The following is a 14579-nucleotide window of genomic DNA, read 5'->3' as shown; positions in this document are numbered from 1 at the left end:
GGGTTGGAAGGGATCTCAGGAGGTCATCTAGTCCAACCCCCTACTCAAAGCAGGACCAATCCCCAACTTAATCATCCCAGCCAGGGCTTTGTCAAGCCTGACCTTAAAAACCTCTAAGAAAGAAGATTCCACCCCCTCCCTAGGTAACCCATTCCAGTGCTTCACCACCCTCCTAGTGAAACAGTTTTTCCTAATATCCAACCTAGACCTCCCCCACTGCAACTTGAGATCATTGCTCCTTGTTCTGCCAGCTCCATTCACTTGTTCCTCAGGAGCTGGGTCTGATTTCATGAGGAGCTGGCTGCCTCCTGGGCATCGTGTGGGAGCAGACACTCTTGGCTCTTAGGAACAGTTTGAAAATTAAAAGTTGTAAAGCCCCAATGTCACCTCTGGAGATCTCCGTGCCATTTGGTCACCTCTCAAAGGCAGAGTTTGGAACATTCTTCCACCCGGCCCCACTTTCAGCCATAGCCTCTAATTCTGTGGGAGATTTAGGGGAAGAAGCACCAGTTTGTATTCCCACATCTGGTAGTTGCTTACCATTTACGCACCCAAATCTGAGCGCACAATAGTTCTTGTCACAGATCCACAGGGTCTGGTCTATGTCCAGCCTTTAGTGGGCTGGGCCTGGCCCGTGGCCTCCAAGACTGGGCCTTCGGCACCAATGATCCCTGTCTCTCTCTGTGGCTCCCTGCAGCGAATCCAGACTCCTACGGGAGGCTTGTGTACACTGGACCCCTGCAGCACACACTGCTCCCAGGGAGTATTTGCAGTAACGTCAGGCAGCCTTTTCAAAACAAGGTAACAATTTATGTCACCTGCCTACAGAATCTGTAAGTTCTTAGGGCAGCAATGAGAGGCGAAGGTTAAGGCCTGGTCCCCAGTGGCCAAGCCTGTGCAATCAGCCAGCCAAGCTGGTATGGAATCCATTTTTGCTCCATGTTCTTATGAGTCCCAAGTGCAAAATTCTGTCTCTTCAGAGTCCAGCCCTTCTCTGAGTCATCACCTGTTGCTCTCTAGCTCGGGCCTGTTTGCCGCTTCCCTTCTGAGAGGTGGCAGGGAAATCTCCTTTGTTTGAACATCATGGTCACTGAGGTTCCCAATTGCCTTTCCAAATTCTCCTTTGATCTTGGTTGGTTTCTACCAGTCCTTTAATGACCCCTTCATACCTCCCCTGACAGATGTGTGACTCCACCACTCCATAAGCTTCCTCCAAGAGCAGGTTTAACCCTTTTGCACCCCTGGGTAGCAATGCAGAGAGAAACTGAGGCACACGTGAAAAATATTACAGAAAATGCCCACTTTGTCTGTGATTCCCTCCCCCTTCACCCCAAATATCCTTGACTGTACAGTTATGAGCGTGCTATGAGACCTCCCCTTGGAAAATCTGATCCTAAAATCTTTGCAGACACTGCTCTGGGAATCCACAGGATTCAGCGCCTGCACTTGCTAGCCACTAAGAGTCACCCTCTGTCCATAAACTGCTCAGCCAGCCCCAGTTTTTCAGCTTTTCTGGTGGTGGAGGCAGGGCAGTGTCACTGACACACAGCGTCTGTGCTATGCTCGAACCTTCCATCAGTCTCCTGCTAGTAACTACTTTAGGGTCCTGGACCCCAAGGATCCCCACTGTTCTGCAACAGCCAGACTGTAACCTCAGTGACTCTGAGACTGGAGCCTTGGGGCCCAAGCAACCCACTTGGCAGCTGAACTGAGGTAGGGGCCTGTTCAGACTTTCCTCTCCAGGGTGCAGTGCCCTCAGTGAGTATCTGCAACGACCCCAGGCAGCCTTTTCAACATAAGGTACCAATTCATCAGTCACCTGCAATACAGAGCTTAAATTATTCTAAGAGACGTGTTTAGGCTTCAACCCAGGTTTATGTGTACGTAACACTTCTGCCGGGCCGAGTTGATAGCAGCAAGGGCTGGGTTCAATACAGAGGGGTCCCCTCCCAACAACGTAAAGCAAAACCAGCTCGAGCCCCCACCCAGTGACCTGGGAAAATCTTACACACACCCCTGGGTGCCTCGAAGAGGCAATACTTCCCCTCTCGCAAGCACAGAGTCTCGGTGTAGCAGAAAATGTTTAATAACATGAGGTAAACGACATCAGCATTAAATTGGAAAAACACCACAACTAGGGTTCATAGCCCAAACCATGAGCAAAGACCCACCCCAGAAAATTGGGCCATGTCCTTGCTCTTTGGTTCTTGACTCCAGCAACCCAAAAATCCCCTGAAGTCCAACACCCCAAAAATCTCGAGTCCAGCAACCCAAGAGTCACCCAAAGTCCCAAAAGTCTCTGTCCCTGGTCAGTGCAGCTCCAGAGTTCAAAAGTTTATCTGCAGGGTTTTACCCCCCGCAGCCTGGGTGGAAATGGGGGAAAAAAGGGGGACATGCAGGGTATTAAGGGGCACCTTACGTGGTGTGAGGCCAATTTCCCACCTCTCCATGGTGTTCCACTGCAGCCTTCAACATGAGCCGCTCCTGCTGTCCCACAAACTGCTCTGCTCTACCAGCCATGCTGCTCCTCCAGCCATCCCCACAAACTGCTCCACTCCGCTCCACTGTTCTATGGGCTGCTCCAACCCTCCCACAAACTGCTCCACTCCACCAGCTGCTTAGCAATAGATCTTCAGGCTCCCCCACTAGTTAACACAGCACTCAGTTATTTCAGCTCTTAGTAACTTTAGCTCTCTAGTGATTTCAGCTTCCATTAGGGGAGCCCCAGTGCTGGTGCACCATTGGGCCAAAGTGAATTCAGCTCAGTAGCCTGTAACTAGACTCTTAATAGACTCAAAGTTAGCTCTGACATGCAGCTGCAGCAATTGGCGTGTCAGGCTCATGAAGCAGACCCACAACACAAAGTACAAATCTCAACCTCTCTTACTTCACTGGGTTTTGGACCCCATGTCCCTTGTCTAGCGAGTGCTACTTAGGTGATGGTGAGTCCCTCTGTCATAAAACAGTTTCACATAATCAGGATAACAACACTTTATTCCTCCTGCCCCAATAACAGAGAAATTGAGGATCCCACAGCTGTCAAAGTGATCATTTTAGGCTGCTGTGGGCTATGCTAGGTAGGGTGGGTGTGCCTGTGCAAACAAGATCAACCCCTGAAGTTCTTTTCCACACTTGCCATAATTCACCACCAGATGTCAGGGTAGAGCTCATCTTGACTCTGCTTACATGTAAAAAAATAAACTTGTTTTAATTTAAATAAAAAAATCTGAAAAAAATCCAATTTTGATTTTTAATGTCAGAGCGTATCCACCCTGATCAGCCCCATCCCTGGGATCAGTTTATTATGAAAACCTTGTGCAAATACTCCATAACAACAGGTTCCAAAACATAGTCCATTTATCAGCCCCCATGCATATAGTCCTTAAAATCCCATGACATCTGGTCCATCAATGTCTTTCACCACCCTAGGGCTCTTCTCTGATTCGCTCCTGTCCTTCTGCCATGTCAGCCACCCCAGCTGGAGTGCAAACCCACTCTTCCCAGCAGCCTCTCCCCGAGGAGTTCATCCTCACCCGAGAAATATCCAGCACTCGCCCTGTTCTGTTACCTTTCATCTCTAGCAGATCGGCCCTGCCACTGCTCCCCTGGCCCTCAGCTCCCTCTGGCTCCAGCATGGAGACATCAGCGGGTAAATCCCTCTGCCACACCCTTGCCTTCAGCCTTTCCTGTATCACCAACCTATAGCAGTGTTGCTCTCTAATGTGTCTCCTGAAGCGCTTGATATTAAAACACTGCGAATTAAATATTAACTAAGCTAAGTTATTAACCAATCAGGATGATTTTACTATGTTATTAACCAATTGTAGTTGATAAAATAATATCTGGACAGTCATAAAATAAAAGAATACTTGGTCAGTTGCTGTGAGACTACATGGTGGTGTATATATCAGATATATAATAGGAAATGAAACAATGGATTCACACGAGTGTGGTTCTTTTGGGTCACACAGATCCCTAATTTGGCTCCTGAACCACTGAGGATCTGACCGGAGTTTGCTGAAGTGCTAAACCAGCTTTTGAAGAACAGTAACCTCTTCTGCAGGTGTAGAGAGAATATTTTCTTCTTTTCAATTTATTCAACAAGTTCAGTTCGGTTAATGGTTCATTCAAAGTTAAGAGCTGGAAAAGCTTTTCTGCTTCCCCCCACTCCTTCCAATGGGTGAATAAAAACTAGGGAAGCCCTGGGGAGAGTCTGTAAGGAATAAAGACGCAGCTTCCTTCATCTACAGGTAATGGAAGGTGTCTCCCCAATACAGCTTTTCCAAGCCTAGTTCCTAAGAGTCTCAAAGTTTTGACTCCACAGCACATCCCTTCCCCATTGTACGGGCATCAGGTTTGCTGCAGATCCAGCGTCTCCATGTTCTGCACCGCGAGCTGCCGAACCAGTCCTCATCAATCAGAAAAACACAGTCGCCACCTCCTCTTATTGGAAATCTGCAACAGACACACCAGGGGTGGGAGTCAGGGAGGGGCGGGGCATTGCCCATCACTCATGGACAGGGCGGCACCCAGAGGCATCAGCCCCATTTCAGACTCCTCCCTGGCAGATGTAGGCAACAAGTACAGTAACTCCTCACTTAAAGTTGTCCCTAGTTAACACTGTTTCGTTGTTACATTGCTGATCAATCAGGGAACGCGCTCATTTAAAGTTGTGCAATGCTCCCTTCTAATGTCGTTTGGCAACCGCCTGCTTTGCCCACTGCTTGCAGGAAGAGCAGCCCGGTGGAGCTATCTGGCGGGGGCTTGGAACCAGGGTGGGCCGGCAGCCCCCCCATCAGCTCCCTGCTCCCCTAAGTTCCCTCTGCAGCAGCTGCCCAGCAGGCTAGCAATTGCAGCTGTCCCTCCCCCACTGCCATGTGCTGCTCCTGCCCTCTGCCTTGGAGCTGCTCCCAGAGACTCCTGCTTGCTGTGCGGGGGGAGGGGAGAAAGGGGAGGGGCTAATGTCAGGGTGTCTCCTTCCTGCTGCTCCTGCACCCCGCTTACCCATCTTCCATAGAGCAGGGGGACACACGACAGGGCTCAGGACCAAGTGAGTTTGCTGGCAGCTGCTGCGGTCTCAGCAAGCTGTTCTAATTAACAAGGCAGTGTACTTAAAGGGAAAATGTGCATCTCTCTCACACACACACCGTGCGTGTGTCTGTCTCTGCGTGTGTCTATCTCTGTCTGGGATGCTGTCTCCTCTCCCTCCATTCCTGCTGCCTTGTAGTGCGTGAGAGTTAACCCTTGAGGGCTCAGCCAATCGCTAGTTTATCATTTAGCAGTAAGGCATCCCTGGGAAATATCCCACCCTCTGACTCCTCCACCTCAACCAAGCTTCCCAATCATCATCACTGTGTACCTATATTAAATTGTTTGTTTAAAACTTATAGTGTGTGTGTGTGTGTGTGTGTGTGTGTGTGTGTGTGTGTGTGTGTGTGTGTGTGTGTGTGTGTGTGTGTGTGTGTGTGTGTGTGTGTGTGTGTGTGTGTGTATAAGACTATATATATAGTCTTTTGTCTGGTGAAAAAAAATTCCCTGGAACTTAACCCCCCATTTACATTAATTCTTATGGGGAAATTGGATTTGCTTAACATTGTTTCGCTTAGAGTCGTATTTTTCAGGAACATAACTACAGCGTTGAGTGAGGAGTAACTGTAGTGGCTACTGCAGGGCAGGGAGAGGAGAAAGGGGGTGGGGCTGAAAGACGACAGCTGGGGCTTCCAGAGAAGTCTTTATGCTGGTAGATATTAGGCACGACTTGCCCACTACTCAGCTTTGCCTGACGCGCTCCCCTAGCCCCAACCTTCTCTCCAGGCCCATTCGGTGCGGAGGGGAGAGAATCCACAGGCCTCTCACAAGGCAGCGAGCAGCAGCAGCTCTCTGCGGAGAAGAGTTTGATACGATCCTCCCCGGGCAGCTGGGGGACTGTCAGAGAGGCCGCGGGCCTGTTTCAAACCCGATGGGCTGTCAGGACAGACTGTTAGTAGTGACATGAGATTTCTCCCTACAGCCTCAAATTACCCCAACAGTAAAGGACCCTGTTCTTCTCCGCACACCACTCCTCAGAGCGGGCTTAGGGAGTCTAACTTCCACCCGGACAGCCCAATGGGGAAGGGGGAGCTCAGTTAGTGTCTCCTCCAGCACCCTCCCTTGTGCCCAGAACTGCGGTGTATTGTAAACCCCGTGGGGCAGGGACCATCTTTCTGTTCTGTGATCGTACAGCACCTGGCACAATGGGGCCCTGGTCTAGGACACTGAGGTGTTACGTTACTACAAATTATGATAACACTGCGCAGGGGCCACAAATGCTGGTGGAATATTGGTTTTAGTCCATGAAAACCAAATACCAAGAAGAGCCCAAACAACCTCAGTTGAATATATTCTTCATCTTTTGGCAGCATGGCAGACACTCGTGATCTAACATGGAGAACGTTATTAGAGGGAAAGGGACTCACCGGTTGTCGAATTCTGTGCCGTTGGGCCATCTCCAGGGCTGGCCTGGCTCCCTCTGGAGGCCGATCCAACGGTCGAGGAAGCCCTTATAGCGCAGCAGGAAATCCTGAAAAATAAGACAAGGCAGATTACATTTAGGCCCCTGGCTCTGGTGCTCGCCTGCCCCTGTGGCTCTGTGTGGTACCCAGTCAGAAGTTCTGGTTGGGCCACCTGTAGTTTGCCAGCTGAGAGCTCCAGGTCCGATGACACCAGCCCAGCCCGTGCCACAGGGGGGCTGAGAACACGTCGCAGTTTAACCAACCAGCTGTGGGTCATGAAGACAGGACTCAGTGACAGCAGCAGTTCTCCCCTCCAACAGCCCCGCTCTACGTTTGGAAGGGGTCAGAGCTGGCAAGGGAAGAGCCATCAGGAGAGAAGCTGGAAGCTCCCTCCTCTGACAGCAGCTTCAGTCGGTGAACCAATCGCTGGCTGAGAATCTCGGTTTGTTGGACGTCCCATCAGACTGGGGCCTGCTCAGCTGGGAGCCTGGGGACACGTGCAGGAGCTTGGGGCTGCTCAGAGGCCATTTTACCCCCATCTGTCTCCATCTCCACATCCATGTTACATGGACAGACCTGCCCTTGCCCCATCCTTCTCCACTCCCCTCCGGGGCTGGGCAGCTCTTGGGTTTTGCAGGCACCTCTGCCCTCCTTGGCAGGCGCCTTCCCAGCAGCGCTGCACATAGTGCCCCCTCCCCCACCCCCCCAGCCAGACAGGCAGGAACTGCTCTGCAGAAGGGCAGAGCTCACTCCCTGCACAGCCCAAGAGTGTTTCCCCTGGCACCCATGGGGTCACTGGCTGTGGTGTGCTGGAGAGGCAGGTCCTTCAAGTGCTTGCTCATGTCAACTCCAAGTAGGTGTGTGTGCACAGTCGTCGGAAGGTTTTTCCCCTAGCGGTACCCGTCGGGTCGGCTGTGGAGCCCCCTGGAATCATGCCTTCCCGGCGGTGTATGTAGGTCCCTGCCAACCCGCCGCCTCCTCAGTTCCTTCTTACCGCCAGTGACAGTCACTGGAGCAGCTCTTCTCTTGCCATGGCAAACGATCCCCTAGTGGACTTTTTTTGTTGTACCTGTAAATAGTCGAAAACTTAGCTTTTTACATGGAAAGGACGGAGCCATTTTGAAATTCGACACAGCTCTTCGTTCAAGTGCTGAGCGGATGAGGGGACTCCCGGTGTGGTCCCAAAGGATCTCGTCATGGATTACGGCCTGTAGCAGAGCGCGCTGCCACCCAGCAAAGATACCTGCCCCAGCTTTAACAGCACACAGGCTTCCTCAGTAGTGTTCCTAGCGCAGGTCCCCATTCAGGACATCTGCAGGGCAGCGACGTGGTCGTCAATCCACACCTTTACATCGCATTATGCCATGACTCAGCAGGCTAGAGACCACGCAGCGTTCGGCAGGGCAGTGCTGCAGTCTGCGACTTGGCAAACTCCGACCCCTCCTCTTAGGAGATGCTTGGGAGTCACCAACTTGGAAGCGACATGAGCAAGCACTCATAGACTCATAGACTTTAAGGTCAGAAGGAACCTTATGATCATCTAGTCTGACCTCCTGTCGTGACTGGTGTGGAGAAAGTGAAGAAGGAAGTGTTATTTACCCCTTCACATAACACAAGGACCAGTGCTCACCCAATGAACAAGGGTGCTGGGCTGGGATCTGAGTTACTACAGAGAATTCTTTCCTGGGTGCTGGCTGGTGAGTCTTGCGCACATGCTCAGGGTTTAACTGATCACCATATTTGGGGTCGGGAAGGAATTTTCCTCCAGGGCAGATTGGCAGAGGCCCTGGAGGTTTTTAAGAAGAAAAAACAGAGTTACCGACCTTTCGTAATTGTTGTTCTTTGAGATGTTGCTCACGTCCATTCCAAGACCCACCCACCTCCTCTCTGTCGAAGTATCGGGCAAGAAGGAACCTTTATACACTGCCATGAAAGCACCACTCCAGGGGGCTCCACAGCTGATGTGACAGGTACCACTAGGGGAAAAACCTTCCGACACCCGAGCACGCAGCGCACGCACCTACTTGGAATTGACATAAGCAACACGTCTTGAAGAACAACAGCTACGAAAGGTAGGTAACTTTTTTCTCAACAGGCAGCCCATTGGTCAGGAGCTGACCGGGCTGGCCCAGCCTTACAGAGGGGGATCCTCCCCTGTGGGGCTCTGGGAAAGAGGAGGGTGGGCTGGGAGTGATCCCTGACTGCAAACCCAGCTCTAGCCAGGGCTGGGATTCGGCCACCAGAAACACACTCAGCTTTCCTAGCATGAGAGGCAACAGGTCAATTTCTGGACCTCTGGGGCTGAGCCCCGCCCGTTTCCAGCCCTGCCAAGCCCAGTCTGCTGGGATAAAGCATCTGCCGCTCTCTCACCTTTTCCTGCTCACTGTCGATCGCAGCCAGGGAGGCGTTGAGTGCAGAGCACCGGCTCTGGCTGTAGGTCCAGTTCCCGTCAGTCTCTGAGAAATAGTAGCATTTCCCTCGGTACCCGATCCAGCCATCCGGGCAGCAGGGCGCAGCAGGGGGGCCCGGAGCAGCCAGAGGTTTGGATTTTTCCACTGAAAGTGAGACAAGTAACACAGGGTCAGAGACACTGTTCCACTCAGCCTGATCCTGTAGCTGAGTGAATGAGGGAAGAGAATCGCTTCAGATCCAAGCTTAAACCCCTGGTAGCTGTGCCAGGGAGGAATGAGACTATTTGGATCAAGAAATAGGCAACCGCCTCCCCCCACATCTTCTTTAGTGGTTCAGTCTCTGGGGGGGTCACAATCACAGGAAGTGCAGCTGACGAGCAACCCAGAGCAGAGTGCAGCAGCACCGGAGTCACCGTGAAGGCGTGGAGCAGGCAGGTAGGGGTAGGGCGACCATATTTCCCTACGCTCAGTACAGGACAGCTGGTAAAATTACTCATAGTCAAGCGAGTTCAGTGGCAATCGATCAGAACTAGGCAGTGCAATCATTTAAATTAACATCACCTTGACTGAGCCCCAGTGGGGGAAGGAAGGAGCCTGCCGGCCAGGCTGCCCATGTGCTGATCGCTCCGACCAGGGGCTGCTTTTCTGCACGGCGCTGGGAGAGGGACGGGCCCTGCCGGGGAAGGGGGGATATGGAGGAGCAGCTGGGCTAGGGAGGGTGAAGGGGCAAAGCAGGGAGACAGGGAGCATATAAAGGGCTGATGGGTGGGCAGCCTGGGAGACATGTAACTTACCTGGACACTGCACTCACCAGCCACCGCAGCTCGCAGCCAGCGCTGGCTGGCTGGAAACAGGATGGGGGGTGGGGGAAGCAGGGCCTTGCTGGCTGAGAGCCGGCACACAGCAGGGGCTGTGCTGATGGACCAGCAGTGGGAGCTGACAGCCCCGTGCACTGGCATCTTCACCCCACCACCACTCCCATCATTGGCCATTGCCCCCCACTCCCCGCTGGTGGGTGGGCACCTGAACTGCTCGACAACAGCAACCATAATGTACAGTGCACCTGGAACTATATAAACAGCAGCGCTCAAAGCCCTCACTGCTCACGGGTGGGAGCTGGTGAGCAGGGATCCGGCCAGAGCAGGATCCGCCAGTACTGATGGGAAGGAGATAGAAAATTTGGGACAATTTCCCCATTTTTAAGAAAAAGTCAGGAGACCTGCAGGAGGGCTTAAATACGGGACTGTCCCTTTAAACACAGGACGTCTGGTCACCCTAGGTAGGGGGAACAATACCTGATGGTCGGCACAGACCAATATCGACACCAGACAGAGTTCAATATAATTACATGGGATGCTGGGTCTGCTAACCCAGGGACGTCCTGCTGCCCCAGCTGCCTGGCTCCCCTTCCCAGGCTCTTTGCTTTGGAGATGCCTTGAGATGAAGATGGGATTAGACTCACAACAGGGAACCAACCCAGGTGCTTCTTGGAGCAGCTTGTCTTGGAACCCACCAGAGGAGAGGGAATTCTTGAGTTAGTCCTAAGTGGTGCAGAGGATCTGGCCCAAGAGGTGAATATAGTTGAACTGCTCGGCAATAGCGACCATAAGGTGCAGTGCGCCCGGAACAGTATAAACAGCAGCCCTCAAACGGCACCGACTGGGCCAGTTAGTGTCTCTGGGGGACCTTCTCTTCCGATTTCCTTCGTCTGTGGGTTGAACCACTCAGCCTCAAGGTGGGTTTTGATACTGAATGATACGGCCTGAGTCAGTGACACAGGAGCACCCACCGGCCCTGAAAAGGGGCTGCAGAAAGGCCAGCCCGATAACGGCAGAGCAGCTCAGTGCTGCAGATGGGACGTGCTGCTTAGCAACGGTGAGATGGCAGGTATAGAAGTCAACAATAAGGTCTGTCAATAATGTGCCCTTTTAGCGATGCTGATCCTACAGTTCCACGTGCACTTTACCCTAGACACGCAATATGTGTATGGGGAGCTGGGAAGCTCTGAGGTGTAGGAAGATTTAGCACCATGAAAACGCCCCCACCCGTGAGCCTTCCTGGGCCTCGGTTTCCCCATCCAGAAAACAAGAGATAACAAGCGTTCTGTGCCTCACAGATCTCCAGCTACTAAGGTGACAGGGCTGCATAAGCCTTTAGACAAACTCCTTTCTCACCTGACTGCCGAAGCCAAAGGGGACACGGAGGAGAGATTCTGTGACTGCGACAGCTCCAGGGGGAGCAGAGACTGGCTGGGCCATGCACTTACCTCTTAAAAGTTCTGCTAGAGCAGCGATAGTGATGAGGGCGATCAACATAAAAACTGCGGCTGCAGCTAGGACGACAGCTGGGACTAGGACTTGACGGGAAGCACATTCCCTGAGGGTGTGGTTAGACCCAGGGCCTGAAAGAGACAAAGCCATGAGTGCTGCTGGGGAGCAGAGTCATTAACGGTATCCGTGCCTGAACCGCTGTGGAGCAAGTATCTACTGTGATTCCCAGGGTGCTGCCCTTCCCCCTCTGGGTACAGACACTAACTGCAGCCCCCAGTCAGAGGCTAAACACACTGATAAACTCGCCCCAGTCCCAAATGACCCCACGTTCACCCAACCAGGGTGGCCCAACACCAATACTTATTTAATCTCTCCCCTTGCTCCTCCCACAGACTCTCTCAGAGCTGCTACCGAGACTGGCTCTTGGCTCACAGTTGCCCAGAGGGGTGAGGGATGGGAACATGTCTCTCACTCACCTTTACTCTGCCCCATGCTCGGCCTTGGCCCTCGGCCTGAAGGAATCAGACTTCCCCCTCCACACCCAGCCACTGAGCCTGCCAACTCCAGGTGCATCCACCCCCACCCCACAGCCTGAGACTGGACCCTCAACTCCTTCCCCTCCCCTTACGGGAAGCTCATGCAAAGTCTCTCTGCTGTCAATGGTGTATGATTGAAATGTACCATTGATACCACTGATATTGCCACTGTTAGATAATTGCAACAAGCCTTGTACAACATACGTCATGGCAGGTGTCAATGGAAAAGTTAGGATTTGCTCAACATAATTAACCTGTGCATGAACATGTATCATCTTTGTATCTGAAGTTATGAATATTGACTTATGTACCAATATTTCAAATGGGTTTGCTCCAGGAGAAACACCTACAAGGTAGTTTATTTACATCCAGTCTGGTCAACACATTGTGAATAAGCTATTCAAGTTGGTGGCTCGTTAAAGAAAACCAGGGCCGGCTTTAGGCACTGTGGGGCCTGATTCGAAGGAGCTGCTGCCGAAGTCCCAGCAGTGTTGTCGGCGGCAGCTCAATCGCTGCCGCAGAGGAAGGTCCCTCTGCCAAAATGCCACCAAAGATTGAGCTGCAGCAATGATTGAGCTGCTGCCACCGACACTGCTGGGACTTCGGCAGCAGCTCAATCGGCTGCCAGTGCCTTTGGTGGCATTTCGGTGGAGGGACCTTCCTCCATGGCAGCGACTGAGCTGCCGCCAAAGACAGTGGCGGGACTTCGGCGGCAGCTCCTTTGAGACGTTGCGGGGCCCTCTTAGGGGCACAGGGCCCGATTCCGGGGTATTGGCTGAATTGCCCTAAAGCCGGCCCTGAAGAAAACTTAACTTTTCCATTGTGTCATAGAAGAAACTTGTCCCCCACCCGTGAGCCTTCCTGGGGCCGCTTTAGACAGAATTTGGGCAATGGCTGCTCCTGAGAATCAGCAAAGCATGCGTGAGCATGTGACTTGCTCATGTGACCCTGGCCTCCATCTTGTGCCTGTACTTTTCTACACACTGTGCTGGGGGCTTTGTTTTGGGACAGTGACATTCCATCCACACGGGAGAAGAGATAAAAGACCTTGGAAACATCTCCAGTTTATCTTCATTTCCTGCTTCATTTCTCTGGTCTGGATTTTTAACAAGGAAGCTCTAAACGGGACTGATGACCCCCAACCTGTTTGGGTCATTTCCAGGGAGACTTTTGCAAACTTGCAGTTCATTTAATCACTGCTACAAACCTGATCCAAGAACTTTGCACTGAGCGTATGCATTCGATTTCCTTAACCACTTTATCTTTCTCCTTCTTTTCTCTTATAAACCTTTAGATATTAGATACTAAAGGACTGGCAACAGCATGATTATTGGGTAAGATCTGAGCTATGTATTGACCTGGGTCTGCGAATGATCTTTTGAGAACAGAAGAACCCTTTGTTTGATTAAACTGGTTTTAAATAACCACACATCATTAAGTTCGGTAATATAAGAACTGGAATGACTAAGGAAACTGCTTTTCTGACTTCTTGTTAGCCGGTGAGGTGAGACAGACGTTTACTTTTATTACTGGTTTGGTATATCTAATGGTAGACTAACCACCAGTCTGGGGTGTGTCTGCCCTATTCATCAGCAGTTTATCCTGAATTTGTGACCCACGGAGGTCCGGTGACACCCCTCCCTTAAGGGAAGCTCATGCAAAGTCTGCATGGTGACCATGCTGTCTGAAGGCATCTTCAGCCCAGACTGCAGCCACTGAGTCTGAGAAACAAGGGGTTTCTGTCCCAATTTTCCACACTTGCTGTCTGGTCACCCTATGCCAGTGGCACTGGCAGGGAAAGGTGAATGCACTGGCGTGGCGTGTGCCCACATGAGTTACCTGCTGTCCCCTGACACCTGCTTGTTACTCACACAGAGCAGGGCCCTGGGTACATGCACGCAGCCGAGCCTGCCTACTGCTCTCCTGTTTCAAAGCCTGGCCTTTGGATAAGGAGAGAGAAAGAGAAGGGAAGAGGAAAAATGAATGGAGACCTGGGCCAGCATTTCAGACGGGTGAACATTTCCCCCCCCCCCCTTCAAAATTGTCTCCGAATCCACTACCACGCCACTTGGGTCCACCCAGGAACACAAAGTACCAGCAGTGGGAGAAAACTGGGTCCCTGGGCCATAGGAGCCCCTTGGGGTGATCAGCTTCCTGCTGCTCATGCACACAGGAGGTCGGACAAATTGCAGCTGCCACTGAAAATGCAGCCCCATCTGAGTCAGTCTCGTTCTCTCTGCCCATCCAAGCCCCTTGCACGGAGGCTCCAATTACCTTTCTCCACATCTCCACTGCAGTTAAAGTGCTCCTCCGTCTCGCCTCTCCCTTGGAGTCCCTGGGGGGCATGCTGGACTCTGAGCAGCTCAATCTCACTGCCTACAACTCTCTGCGATTCAGGATCCATGTAAATTCAGTTGTGCACCAGTTTAGTTTAAAGGCATGATGATCAGCCAGTGAAAAGCGTGTGAATGTGTTCCCATTTTAACCAGACTGATTGCGATTTAGCTCCAAGTCCTCTAGGAAGAGGTTTAAGCTAAACTGAAATAAGAGTGTCCACACACGCGCTTGCACCAGTTCAGCTGAAGCGGTTCAAGTGTGGGTACACACGGCCTCAAAACAAAGTCGGTTCTGATCAGCAGCAGATTCTCAGTTCTGCCTCCATCTTCTTTGGTAGTTTTTCTGGATGAGAGGGAATCCATGCTGTAAAAAATTCATAGACTCTGAGACCAGCAGGGACCATTGTGATCTGTACAACACAGGCCATAGAACGTCCACACATATTTCCTAGGGTGGATCGTTTAGAAAAACATCCGCTCTTGTTTTTTAAATTGTAAGTGGGTGCTGTGATAATCAAATCCCATCCCCTCAGCC

At 51.8% G+C, this 14579-nt stretch overlaps 1 protein-coding gene across 2 annotated transcripts; it reads right to left on the bottom strand.

Moving 5' to 3' along the window:
* Window positions 1-2976: 2976 nt before the first annotated feature.
* LOC123346305 (C-type lectin domain family 2 member D-like) lies at window positions 2977-14403 on the bottom strand. 2 transcript variants are annotated; one of them, XM_044983644.1, is made up of 5 exons: window positions 13983-14403; window positions 11169-11303; window positions 8862-9046; window positions 6456-6559; window positions 2977-4455 (listed from the first exon to the last, which is right to left on the bottom strand). In XM_044983644.1, the coding sequence occupies exons 1-5, from the start codon at window positions 14110-14112 to the stop codon at window positions 4305-4307; spliced, it is 705 nt and encodes a 234-aa protein (XP_044839579.1). In that variant the 5' UTR covers window positions 14113-14403; the 3' UTR covers window positions 2977-4304. The 2 variants fall into 2 exon arrangements, with proteins under 2 accessions (XP_044839579.1, XP_044839580.1); XM_044983645.1 differs by having other exon boundaries at window positions 4315-4561.
* Between the last annotated feature and the right edge of the window lie 176 nt (window positions 14404-14579).

The sequence above is a fragment of the Mauremys mutica genome, chromosome 12, assembly GCF_020497125.1.
Source record: "Mauremys mutica isolate MM-2020 ecotype Southern chromosome 12, ASM2049712v1, whole genome shotgun sequence".
NCBI lineage: Eukaryota > Metazoa > Chordata > Testudines > Geoemydidae > Mauremys > Mauremys mutica.
Note: the sequence above shows the minus strand (reverse complement) of the source record. Positions and strands in the feature narration are given on the sequence as shown.

What these genes read in the sequence shown, in the direction of transcription:
- LOC123346305 (XM_044983644.1), bottom strand. Translation starts at nt 14,112, where the DNA reads ATGGATCCTGAATCGCAGAGAGTTGTAGGCAGTGAGATTGAGCTGCTC. An exon ending in TCTAGCAGAACTTTTAAGAG is followed by an intron (nt 9,047 to 11,168) that starts GTAAGTGCATGG and finishes TCTCACTTTCAG; the next exon opens with TGGAAAAATCCAAACCTCTG. An exon ending in TCGACAGTGAGCAGGAAAAG is followed by an intron (nt 6,560 to 8,861) that starts GTGAGAGAGCGG and finishes CTTATTTTTCAG; the next exon opens with GATTTCCTGCTGCGCTATAA.